The following is a 12,661-nucleotide window of genomic DNA, read 5'->3' on the forward strand; positions in this document are numbered from 1 at the left end:
ACAATTGTCCACAATGAACAGTAGCAATAGAGGCTGTAGACACGTCGGGAGTAAGCTGGTTTTCCAGCCCAGCCAGAAATAGTTGAGATTGATCAATCATTTGTAACTGGGGATGTAATAGGGCGTAGAGTAAGTCCATAAGCGAAATAAATTTCAACCATTTCGCTTACGGTCGGCTTAAATCGGTTAAATGTCGGTCGGAGGATAATCTGAGCTCTATATATACATATATGTATATATATATATATACGATATATAAGAGATTTTTTAATAGATTTTGCTCGATCCGAAATGCTCCTAGTTTCGCACAAATTAAAAAAATTATTGTACTGTTCACTCGGAGTGATTCAGAAACGCCGCAGAGATATTTCCGCATATAATTCTCTGTATTTCCTAGTAGATCTTCCATCTGCATGATCTACATCCGCCAAGAAAATCGTATTTAAAAGTCGCGGCTTACCTCATTCCTCTGAACCGTCCTCGACTGATCCGTCGTTGCGTCGGCGTCGTGCTTGCTATCCTGTGGTCTCGCTCGTCTGCGCCGAACTTCCATCGCCCAAGATCCACGTAACAAATCCGGAGAGAAAGAGAACGTCGGATCTCTTTCCAACAGACGAGGCGAGAGATAAAAACTAGTCGCAACTAGGGGCACGTTTTTCGGAGACTCCCAGCAGGAAATGAGATGCAAAATCTGTCGTTTAAAAGATAATTCATAAAATCTGACCTCCCGCCGCTCACGTTAGCGCCGCTTGACACAGCTGGACGCTACTTGACGTTAGCGGCTGGACCTCCGAGGTCGTGACTGGCCGACTTTCTCTCCAGAGTTCCTTACGAGACGCTCTTCCGGGACACGTTTCCGGGAGTTTCGGGACGGCCTCGCTTCGCTTGGCCGTGCTTGATCAAGATTTTGCGCGATCAAGGTGGTTTTCCAAATTCCACGCACACTCCCCCGTTACTTAGGTTAGCACGAGTTTGATATAACGGTACCGTCTCCGACGATTCCGTCCAGTGATGGTTCTGCGCATCGCGCGGTAAAATTCTGCTTTTGTCGGTACGTTTATTCCTTTCCATCATTTAAATTCACTTATCTCACGCAATCCTGTAATAGTGACGGCGTGACGCCAACTAAACGTGGTTTCTTTCAAGTGGCTCTCTCGACGATTATGTTAGGTCTGTTTAATATATTTTGAACTAATGTACACTTTTGGAACTTAAAGTGAAATAGATATATATTTGATATTTGTAAGAAAGCAAGAAAGAGGATTCTAGTTCAGTCTATATAGTGCAGGATAAAAAAACAAAGTCCGGTGAACGTTCCAACGATGTAAGATTAACTTTAATCTTGGTTTATTTTACTCTTTTTCTTTTAAGAATTCTAAGAATCTGAAAAAGATAAACAATAAGTTAAACTAAAATTAATTTTATATTGGTGGAACCAGGCCATGACGATCGTGTTGTAAAAATCTCTTTACATCACGTGTGTGGGTGACGGCAATATTAATACATGACACTGTTGACAGTGATATAGAATTCGCGCGATCGTACTTTATTTACATGTCGGTCTCGTTGTCTCGTTCCTTTTTCCTTATTCGTACTCTTGAAATATGTGATTGAAATCTTTAATAACTATGCCGTTCGCTATGACCAATGCTTTTGTAACGGAATAAAAACGACACGTGGAAAGAAAATAACTCAGTCGAACAAATGTATTTTTCCAAAAATTATATATATATGTATATATATATATATAAAACAGAATTCTCGATTTTCTAAAAATAACGAGAGATTGCGATCGACTATCGCATTCAATTAATTATATTATATTAATTATATAATTTTTATGTTTACATTTTTTGAATCTTATTAATTATATTGTCTTTATATTTCAGCCTTTCAACTGTTCTGTGTCAAGAGGGATTTACAGAATTTACCTTCATTGTTTATTATTATATCTATATCATTGTAGCCATTATTGAATACAAAGAAGGAAGATTATCATTATTTTATAAATATGAATACTGATAAAGTATTATGTCCGATATGTGCCAAGGAATTCGCGTCTTCTATTATCGAGTCTCATGCCAGCAAGTGTTTATTCCTGAATGAACCTACAAAGGATGAAAATATAATGTTTAAAGACTCCAGCCCAAGGAGTATAAGAAGCAAACTAAAGCCAACAAGTGCAAAAAAAACTAATCAAATATTTGTTAAAAGGAAGAGTTCTTTGGACCAGTTTTCTTCTCAAAGGGGAGATTCTTTCAGAGATGAAGAAGATGCTAAAGATGCGCCACAGAAAAGTGTAATTTTTTATTCTAAAACTATAATAATTATAGTGTAATGAAATAAATTTACACAATCACATGTAAATGACATACAAAACTATAATGCTCAACTTTGCATTTTATAACATTCTTAATCAAATTTTTCTGCGTTGCAATAGAGAGATTCTTATATGTAATATAAAAAAATCAACTTTTATAGACAGAAAATGAATGCAAAAAGTTGCGTGGAAACGGACGGGATGTACCCCTTGCAGAACAAATGAGACCTACATCGCTATTAAACTTTGTAGGCCAAAAACATATCCTTGGACCTCGCACCATACTCTCCGAACTCTTGCAAAAAGGCGAAATACCTAATATGATTCTCTGGGGTCCACCTGGATGTGGCAAAGTATTATTGCGTGTCCTTGGAATTTTCTGTGTATATGTGATATGTATATTGGAACATATATTTAGTTTCTTTCTCTTTTTTGCAGACGTCTTTGGCTAATGTCATCGCGCATATGTGTAAAAATGATGCTAGTCGCAAGCTAAGATACGTTAAGCTCTCTGCTGCGATGGCCGGTGTCCAGGAGGTAAAGGAAGTCATTAGTATCGCTAGTAATCATGCTAAATATGCGCAGCATACGATAGTGTTTATGGATGAGATACATAGATTCAACAAGATGCAGCAAGATGTGTTTCTGCCGCACGTCGAGTCAGGAATCATTACTTTGATTGGGGCCACGACGGAAAATCCCTCGTTCAGTTTAAATTCTGCATTGCTAAGTCGATGCAGAGTGATTGTTTTGCACAAATTATCTGTCGCAAATCTGCTATCAATCTTGAAGCGTGCAGTAATTTCGCTGGAAGGTATAATACATGCATCTCCGAATAAAAGCGAAAGTACTTTGCAAGATATCGGTGAAGAAAACACGCTAGAGAAAAACAAAGTCATCGAGATGGAACCATCCTGCAATACAAAATTCATTATAGACGAACCGACAATAGAGTGGTTGACTGAAACTTGTGATGGTGACGCTCGAATAGCGCTGGGAGGACTAGAAATGGCAGTACGATGCAAAGCACCAAATGAGAAGGAATTTTTAGACGTTGGTCCAGCTATAATAACGCTTGACGACATTAAGGAAAGCCTAAAGAAAACACATATGTTGTATGACAAGAAAGGCGACCAACATTATGATACGATTTCTGCATTACACAAGTCTGTCAGAGCCAGCGATGAAAATGCTTCGCTTTATTGGCTGACTAGAATGATCGCCGGCGGTGAGGATCCGGTTTATATCGCGCGAAGATTGGTGAGGATGGCTAGCGAAGATATTGGTTTAGCTGATCCGAAAGCTCTTGGTAAATCATTTATTTACGATTTTCAAACTCACGCATAAAAATATATTTTTTATTTTTTAATAATTGGAATTACATCATTGTAAACAGGCTGATTACTATACACTCTAAAATATTTAAGGGGATTCCTCATATAAATTCAGGGCAAAAACTTCACATGACCATATGTCCGAAACGGCTTAGTTTCAAAGATGCAGGCTATCAGATTTCAGCCAATCATTGAGTCGTCTATAAAGTTAAAGAAAAAATTTCATCATGACGTCTTGTATCTTTAAAACTGAGCCATTTTGGACATATAGTCATATGAAAAGAGAGTAAACATTTTCGAGGGTTTCGCTACTGCTTAGGAATCGTTTTATTTCTATATTTTCTTTTTTTTTTTTTCATAGAAACCGAAAACAATTATTATAATGATGCCAGACTTAAGGAAAAATTGGTACATCGAAATAAAATGAATAAAATCCTTATTCACATTGCTATACAATTTCTGTCAGTTATGTTTCAATAATTTATTTATGAAATTAATTCTAAATTGGATCAAATATGAAAATATTGCATCATAAAATGTTTGATTATATTTTTCATTATAACATTTGTCATCTCGCATTCCAAGCGTTGCGCATTGCTTGGAGTAGTGTAAGAGATAAGCGACAACACAAGAAAAATATCAGGGCGCTGCGAAATTCGAACCGAAGTCTAGTCTCCTCCATACTTGTAGACTTCTATCCTACCACCAAACCACATAGCCCTGATAGCTTTTCTGTTGTGCCTATTTCCTCTAAATTTCTTATAATAGAGGAAACAGTATTGAGAATATTCACATTTGATGCAATTTGGAATTAATTTCCTAAATAAATTATTGAAATTATTTTATAATGATTTGAATAAGGATTTTATTCATTTTATTTCGATGTACCAATTTTTCTTTAAGTCTGGCGTTATTATAATGATTATTTTCGGTTTCTACGTAGAAACATACATAAGAAAACAGAAATAAAATGACCTCTGGACCCTGAGTAGTCCAGCACTCCTTGTGGAAGCAAAACCTTCGGAAATTTGTACTCTTCTTTATATAGTATAAGAAATCACCTTAAATCTTTTAAAGTACTTAGCAACCTTGTATAATAGATTTGAAGAATGATTATTTATGATAAACACACTTAGGCTTTACTAGATCTGACAAATATATTTGATAATAAATATTGTGTACAGGAATAGCAGTGCATACGATGCACGGCTGCAAAATGATCGGAATGCCAGAGTGTGATGTTCTCTTGGCACAATGTACGACATATTTAGCGAGAGCACCAAAATCCAGGTTAATGGAAGATGCACTTAGAGCTGCTCAAAAAGTGATAGCTGAGCATAAGGGTCCACAACCAGGAGTGCCTTTGTATTTGAGGAACGCCCCCACAAGACTCATGAAAGATTTGGGTAATTATTTTATTTTTCGTATCAATTTTTGCTCTTGATAAATCAAATAATTATTTTAGGGTATGGTAAGGGATATAATATGATGAACAAGGATGAATCTGGATTAAGCTACCTGCCAGAAGGATTGGAAGATTTAAATTTCTTTGAAGATGATGACGACGATAATTAGAAATGCTGTGGTAAATGCTTTAATTTAGATATATTTTGTTTTTGTATTGTATTATTTTTTATTACAAAAAGGTATTCTTATTATTATATTTTATAAGTTTTATATTAAAATCTTATATCTCTCAGGGATTAAAATTTTAAACATAAACGTTAATTTAAGCACATACGCATATATATGTATATGTATATATAAAATAGTTTTACTTATTATTAATTACTAATAGTTATATGCGTATGTATACAAGATGTATATACAGGATGTATATAATATTGTAGCAGTATTAAACATATTTGTAACAATCGCGCGCTTGTACGATAAAAAAAAAGTTATGCTTTAACTTTGTAAAATAAAAATAAACTTATACATATATATTTAAGCTTACAATTAGGGACAATTTTTTGTTCAATTATATAATAAATCTGATGAGTTTCGATTATTTATAAATGAGCACATTTTTTCCAAATTATCGTTTTATTATTAGCGGGCATATCTACGATTTCTATTAATGTAATATTATTCTCTTCAGCTAATTTTTTCAAAACTGTTACATCCCGCAAACCCCAATTTGGATCCTGCAATTTCAAAGACTCGTTGAAATCTACATTACTCTGCGGAGTGATTTGACCATCAAAAGCATATGGTCCATAGGTTATTAGTAATCCATTTGGTTTCAGCAACTGATTCGCATTGTTAAATAAACCAATAGTACACTGGTACGGCGAAATATGTATCATGTTCGCATTATATATATATTCTAAACTGTTCGATTTGAAGATACCGTTACCCCATAACCGGTAGTCAGTGGTGATGTCAATTCTAATGGGGCTTTTTATATTAGAATATCCATTCGCGTACGCAGCGATGCTATCCAGAAGTTTTGGGTCGTATTCCGAGGGGTAAAACGTAACTTGTGGAAAATGCGGTGCGAAATGTGCCACGTGTTGTCCCGTACCGGATGATATCTCCAGGAGAGTCTGATTTCTGCCAGGTTGGATATACCGTTTTAAAACCGATAATATTGGATCCTTATTACGGTCCGCTGCAGGGTAAATGAGTTTTTTGGCAGCCATAGCGTGTGACCTTGAAGAAATTACAATTTCACTTCCTACAGAAAATTTGTAGATGCATGTGTTATTATAATATTACCTGCTGTTATATTGCAAAGCGACGTGTATATAGATTTCGTAAAATTTATTAAAATATATCATGTTATTTTTTTTTTATCTTGTGTATATCCATATTACTTTATATCCCGATTATTTTACTTTGAAGACTTAACTTATGCCACTTTGAAATTAAACAGCTCAAATAAGATGTAAATGCTCGTTATTTTTAAATGTGCATCTCACCTGTGATTAACAGCGTAATGAATAATATTCATTTATATGTATTATGCTTATAGTCGTAGCATCTATAGCAAGAGATTGTACATCCTGAAAAAACGCAAATATTTCTTTATACTATTATATAAAATATAATTTTATTTTCTTAGGAAATATAATCTGATGTGCACACAGTAAATCCTAACCATTGAAACTTTTTAGGAAATGATTATCTAATGCTTAGGAAAAACAGTCAATTAAATTAATATTTTGTTAAACTTAAAATATTATAGAATGAAAAAATAAATAGCACGTTGATATGATAAAGAATGAAAACAATATTAATTTAATGATAAATGGTACTGATATTTATTAATGGATATTTATAATACACAACCAATTATAATGAAATTAGTTACATTGTATATTTACGATATATAATTTTCATTCTTACAGTTTGTCGAAACACATTTACATTTGATTGCTAATCATCGTCTGATCTGATAATATCTAAATTGATAATATTGTCTTAAAGAAATTGGAGGTCATCACTAACTAAACTAAAAGTATTTTAATAGGTCTTTGTACAAGATATGTACACAAAAACGTAATTCCTATATAGAATCCTGAGGGGGTGTGTATCATACACATAAGACATCTTTCATATCAATTATAACAAATTAAACTTATTATTTAATTATGATAATAATTTGACACTTCTTAATAAGTTGGATTCAACGTTTTTTCTTATCTGAGTCATCTTTTTCTTTAGATGTTACTTTTTTCTTCTTCTCTTGGCTCTTTTTATTTTTCGATAATTCTGGTATATATACGGAGTGTCCAGTTTTTTTTAAATGCTCAAATAATTTATTTTTGCTAGGAAATTCGGATGAGCAAGAAACACAGCGATGAGCTAATTCATCCATATTCACGATCGGATCCTTTTTATTTTTGCTCCTGTTCTCTCGTTCCTCTTTTTTAGAATTTTTCTTTGCTTTGTCGGTTTTTAGTCTTTCGCTAATAACACTTGCTTCTTCCATCGCTCTACTTTCTGTTTCCTCTATTTCTTGTTCCTCTTCTTTACGCGTCTCTTCCTTTCGCAACTGTTTATTTATTTCCACTTTTCTCTGTTGTAACTTTTTTCGTTGTTTTTTCGACAGCCATATTTCCTCCTTAATGCTCTCCGTGTCGTCATCACTAGCAAGTTCAAGCATAGGATTCTGAATATTACGTTTTCTCTTCTTCTTTTTCTTCTGACGACTCGACAATGCGTCGTCTTCGTCCTGATCAGACATTAATTCATCCTCGGATGTTATGTCATCATCTTCATTTTCCACTTTAGGTGAAAATGATGTACTTTCGCCCATCTCTGGTGCTGCAGCCAATAGGACATCTCCATAGTTGTTTATCTTCTTTTTGTCGACTGTCGATTGAGAACATTCTGGATTTTCCTCATCGTCCGACATCAGTTCGGCAGGAGAGATATTACTATTATCCTCGTCATCGTTTCGTCTTGAGTCTTTCTCGCTACAAGGAAGGTTTAACAAGAAATCGGGCATCTGTGAATCTGTTGCCAACCTGGGTCCATTTAGCGAAACTGATTCTTCTTTTGTACTCGAATCGCTTTCCCGAGAGCTTTCATGGTCCTCGTCCTCAACCTCGTTCGGTATAACGTATTTGAGTGCACTGACATTTTCTTTATGTTTTTTTGAATTCTCATGATTCGTAAAGGCTTTGTGCGTTTGGAAAACCTTATCACAGGCGATACAGTAAAACGTTTCTGGATTGCTATTTCTTGTTGTTACTTTCCTATCATCTGTCCCAAATTCTGCCGTCAGATTCGCCTCAATGTTCTTCAACTCTGCTTCCATGTTCGAGAACTTGGACCATTCAGATTCGATCTGATCCCGCAATAGTTTCTGCCTCTCCAACAGATGTGCCTTCCTTCGCTCCTCTGCCTTGCGAAAGTTCTCACGAGCGCGTTCGGCCAGCTTCGCCGCGTATGCTTGTACTCGCTTGTCGCGTTTACGGACGAAGGCGACCAAATTTCGCACTTGCTCGTTCCTCTCACGCCTCGCCTTATCGCGCACTTTCTTGTTTTCTTTCTCAGCAATTCTGAGAATGCGTCGATTCCGTATTTCACGTATATCGTATGGATCCAGCCAAGCATAGGATCGCTTAGTGCTATAACTCTGCCAGTAAGCGTAGAAATCGCCTACCACATCTTCGTATGAGCTCTGAGAGTCGCCGAAGCTGGGAACCTCTTCGTCGGACTCACTGTCTTTGGCAAACTCAGCGTCTTCCGCTGCCAATTGCTCAAAAACGTTTCTGTAGATGGTATAGAAACCCTTCGCATCGTCTCCATAACCTTTGAAGCATGAGAGAGAGAAATATGGGAAAAGATTAATGGAGTCATCCTTGTAATCCTCTCCGATACCACCCTTCAGGATGGCCTCTCGATGATTGTCGTACCAAGCACGTTCGTGGGGGTCGCTCAATATCTCCCATGCCTGCTGGACAAGCTGGAACTGTTCTTTAGCTTCATCTGGGCTTTCGAGATTCTTGTCTGGATGCCATTTCAATGCTAGCTTCCTGTATGCCTTTTTTATTTCATCATCAGGGGCATCTCTTGCAACTCCTAATACTTCATAGTGGCACTTCATTGTGTTGCTGTATGTATGATTATATACATCTGCTGGACATAATTTCCTTACTTAAACCACAAACTGTACGCTAAAAGAATTTAAATTATTAAATTATGAAATCAAACAGCTTCTTTATGTAACTCAACAGCTAGTTTGATCAGAAATGATTTACGAGCGCACATTCACTTTGTTATACAAATATATAAATGTATAAAACAAGATGTGAAAGTATGAAGGTAAAGATATATATTATTAGGAAATCTCATTATGTTATATATATATATATATAAATGCAAATAGAATACAACCTAATTTAATTCTTTAAATTCCCTACACAATACAATTCTCTGAAGGATGGCTTTAGGACATAGAACATCCTCTGGACGTTCTTAAAACATCCCTTGTTGAATTATGTTACAGATTTTAACAGATTTTCAGATACTTATTCTTTATTCACTTTAAAATCCATTTTTTAAATTTTATCAATAAAACTCATGTTATTTAATATAATTCATGTGCTTTTTGGAAATATAAATATCTTAAAATACCTCCAATTTCCAATTCTAATCTTAATGGCTCCCGCCTTCCTTCTCAAGTATCGGAGACGATATAATCAATGATTATGTCATAAAATACTGATAATGAATGATGATTCAAGACTCAACTTGGCAAACTCTATCAAATCGAGAGAAATGACGAGGGTGACAATCTCGTAAATTATTTCGCAACAAGATTACGCATTTCGATAATTGTTTAAAATTCCTTACCTCCGATTTTGGTAAAATTAGGCTCATTCGATGCGTTTCTGTATGAAATGAAAAAAATTTAGCCTAAAAAAATGTGACCTGCCCTGCAAAGCGAGATATTAATGAGTAAAGTTGACAACTTTAGGTTAGCAAGTCTGTCAGTTATGTGTGAAAGATCTTCCCTGTTCTCGCTATGTATGAAAAGTTGTAAACTCGTGTGGAAAGTAGAATCGTTTGTGGGTTTCCAACTTGGCAAAGCAAAGCGAGATTTAATTTTACAAAATTAACTTTGATTTTATGGAAGGGTGGAGGCAGGAACCCTTCGCACATACATACCTTGTACATGTACATATTTTGTGATATTGCGGAAGGTTCCATTCTTCTCCCCTTCCCGCTCCTCTCCAAGGCGCGGTCTGAATAGTCAATTTTCATTATTAATATCTCACTTCGCGGGACTGTGTCGCATTTTTTCGGCCAAATTCCTTTGTTTCATGTAGAAACGCGTCGAATAAATTAAATTTTATCAAAATCAGAGATGAAGGAAGGGGAGGGTTCTAAACAATTACACAGCATTTCTTTTCCGCTTTATTACTATTAAAAAAAAAAAATTTTAGCGTAATCAAAATATCGTGTCAATAACAATTACGGTTTTTATTATCCATTCCAATTACTAACCAATTATTGTTGGTTGTCGATAAGAAAAGAGCTGGAACTTACCCAGAAAGATTTTAGACACCTGGTACGTAATCGATGTAAAGTAATCAAAATTACAATTGCTGAAGATGATGCGGTAATAACTATATTTATTATTACTATTGTTATTATTATTAAGGCCGTCACGACAAGGCGTAAAGGCGCGGCGCAAGAGCGCAGGCGCAAGCTTAAGGTGCCTATCCATGCAGCGGAATAGCGTAAAGGCTTAAACACAATAGGCACAGACAACAGGTGCATCCAGAAGCACGATCGCTCACTAAGCGCTCAGTGAACTTTTGTATCTGTTTGGTCTATATTTTTAGTTCTAACAGAATATGCCAATCAGATGCAAGAGCTCACTGAGCAATCGTACTTCTGGATGCACATATTGTGTTTTCAGTTGTAGATATCGTCTGCACCGTAGTGTTTTCGCCACCTTAATTGACATTAGCAGTATAGTAGGATGTTATATATATGGTTTTACTAAATAATACCGGCTCGTGAATTCCGGGAAATTCGGGATAAGAAGCGCGCGATTAATCGTTATCGGAAATAAACCTCGCGGAAAGAGGATGCTGTTGAGCAAAGTAACACTATTGTTTCGTGGAAGGACTGTCCTTAGGAAGACAGACACGATATCGAAATCTTTTCTTCGGTCGACGATCACTACGCCGTCCGGGGCAATCCTGCCCGAGCCGAAGAGAACACCGTTCAGCTTCCTGGGTGTCGTCAGCAGTGTGATATTCGGCTTGTTAGTCGGTGCCACGATCAGTAAGAACATTGCCAACTTCCTGGAAGAGAATGATCTTTTCGTTCCCTCTGACGACGACGATGACGATGACGACGACTAGCGACCAGCTAGTTTCATTCCCTTGTGATTATTTAAAATACTCAAACGATTAGACGTGCTCTTGATGCTCTCGAAGGTAATTTTTCATATATATTCATAGTATAATTTTAGCAATCATATGTGCAAAATTGCAAAAACATTATTATTCGATACTTTAATTTTTAAATATACATGTACATACATACATAGAAAAAAATATAAATATACATGTGTTTTATTTTAATTGCCCCAAGCAAATATCTCAGAAACTAAGAAAATTTTATATGAACGTTGTAAATTTTTCCGGGGGAAGAAGGTGGAAATAATGGATTTTGGATAGGAGCACTACCAAGGTTAGGTCAAGGTCAACATGAATTTTTTAAATGGAGGAACCCCCTATTTTTTATTGCATATTCTTGTAGCATATCTCGAGAGCTTTCCAAAACACTATAATAAAATTTTTTTTCATGAAATACTTTTCGAGTTATAAAGCTTGAAAGTTATAGTATCGCCGGCATTAGCATTACGCAAGGTGTCCGAGGGCTAAAACCTCTTAAATGTTGTTCAGGATCATATCCTAGATAACATTCGTTAAGATCAAGGTCATTGGAGATTGTTTCTCTTATTTTCATTTTTACACTAAAAATTCATTTTTATATAAAAATGTATATATGGTACACACAAATTCTTCATTCTTCATCTTTCATTCTGCTTAAAACATTGTTGAAAAAAATGTTTAAAAAAATTAACGTTTTATATATATAAATCGATAGAATGGCTCAATTCGAATAAATCAAATATAAAAATTAAGGAGGGCTACGAGTCAGTTGACATTAATAACATTTAATACTCAAAACCAAATATATAAGAAATACATACGTTTCGACACCGATCGGGTCATTCTCAATGTGTTAGAAAAATTAAAAAATAAAAATAATAATGTTACAATAATTATCGGATTATTCACATATTAAAATAACAATGTTTTATACGTTATATAGTAAAATTTAAAAATGTAGTCTCAGAGAACGTTGTCTGATACTGTCGATATTACACGTCTCTCTGCTCTTGCACCGCACTTATGGCTTATAATATTATAATATCCATTCCTCTTTTTAATTCCTGATACATAACAGTGTGACTGAAGAAGGTGTGTATATATATGTATATATATATATATATTTGGATCGGAAGTGT

General features: G+C 35.2%; 5 protein-coding genes across 13 annotated transcripts in view; 2 read left to right on the forward strand and 3 right to left on the reverse strand.

Annotated features, from left to right (window-relative positions):
* Positions 1-563, reverse strand: part of LOC108752632 (protein O-mannosyltransferase 1) — a 5,082-nt gene extending 4,519 nt beyond the window's left edge. The window contains exon 1 of the mRNA XM_018493609.1: positions 461-563. Coding sequence (XP_018349111.1) covers positions 461-553 — 93 coding nt within the window. The 5' untranslated portion in view covers positions 554-563. The remainder of the gene's footprint in view (positions 1-460) is intronic.
* Positions 564-1,017: 454 nt separating this feature from the next.
* On the forward strand, positions 1,018-5,237 carry LOC108752633 (ATPase WRNIP1-like). 2 transcript variants are annotated; one of them, XM_018493611.1, is made up of 6 exons: positions 1,018-1,051; positions 1,890-2,299; positions 2,482-2,673; positions 2,759-3,629; positions 4,839-5,060; positions 5,120-5,237. In XM_018493611.1, the coding sequence occupies exons 2-6, from the start codon at positions 2,012-2,014 to the stop codon at positions 5,227-5,229; spliced, it is 1,683 nt and encodes a 560-aa protein (XP_018349113.1). In that variant the 5' UTR covers positions 1,018-1,051; positions 1,890-2,011; the 3' UTR covers positions 5,230-5,237. The 2 variants fall into 2 exon arrangements, with proteins under 2 accessions (XP_018349113.1, XP_018349112.1); XM_018493610.1 differs by lacking the exon at positions 1,018-1,051 and adding an exon at positions 1,291-1,324.
* A 416-nt stretch (positions 5,238-5,653) lies between these two features.
* On the reverse strand, positions 5,654-6,662 carry LOC108752644 (UPF0585 protein C16orf13 homolog A). Its single transcript, XM_018493637.1, has 2 exons — positions 6,579-6,662; positions 5,654-6,334 (listed from the first exon to the last, which is right to left on the reverse strand). The coding sequence occupies exon 2, from the start codon at positions 6,297-6,299 to the stop codon at positions 5,667-5,669; it is 633 nt and encodes a 210-aa protein (XP_018349139.1). The 5' UTR covers positions 6,300-6,334; positions 6,579-6,662; the 3' UTR covers positions 5,654-5,666.
* Positions 6,663-7,015: 353 nt separating this feature from the next.
* LOC108752643 (dnaJ homolog subfamily C member 21) lies at positions 7,016-10,761 on the reverse strand. 7 transcript variants are annotated; one of them, XM_018493635.1, is made up of 5 exons: positions 10,660-10,761; positions 10,279-10,533; positions 9,964-10,001; positions 9,745-9,871; positions 7,016-9,243 (listed from the first exon to the last, which is right to left on the reverse strand). In XM_018493635.1, the coding sequence occupies exon 5, from the start codon at positions 9,212-9,214 to the stop codon at positions 7,286-7,288; it is 1,929 nt and encodes a 642-aa protein (XP_018349137.1). In that variant the 5' UTR covers positions 9,215-9,243; positions 9,745-9,871; positions 9,964-10,001; positions 10,279-10,533; positions 10,660-10,761; the 3' UTR covers positions 7,016-7,285. The 7 variants fall into 7 exon arrangements, with proteins under 7 accessions (XP_018349137.1, XP_018349136.1, XP_018349134.1 ...); XM_018493634.1 differs by having other exon boundaries at positions 9,964-10,190; XM_018493632.1 differs by lacking the exon at positions 9,745-9,871 and having other exon boundaries at positions 7,016-9,284.
* Positions 10,762-11,075: 314 nt separating this feature from the next.
* Positions 11,076-12,661, forward strand: part of LOC108752547 (essential MCU regulator, mitochondrial) — a 3,648-nt gene continuing 2,062 nt past the window's right edge. For both annotated transcript variants that reach the window (XM_018493399.1, XM_018493398.1), the window contains exon 1: positions 11,076-11,561. In XM_018493399.1, the coding sequence (XP_018348901.1) occupies positions 11,208-11,486 (279 nt within the window). In that variant the 5' untranslated portion in view covers positions 11,076-11,207 and the 3' untranslated portion in view covers positions 11,487-11,561. The remainder of the gene's footprint in view (positions 11,562-12,661) is intronic.

The sequence above is a fragment of the Trachymyrmex septentrionalis genome, unplaced genomic scaffold (assembly GCF_001594115.1).
Source record: "Trachymyrmex septentrionalis isolate Tsep2-gDNA-1 unplaced genomic scaffold, Tsep1.0 scaffold60, whole genome shotgun sequence".
Classification (NCBI taxonomy): domain Eukaryota; kingdom Metazoa; phylum Arthropoda; class Insecta; order Hymenoptera; family Formicidae; genus Trachymyrmex; species Trachymyrmex septentrionalis.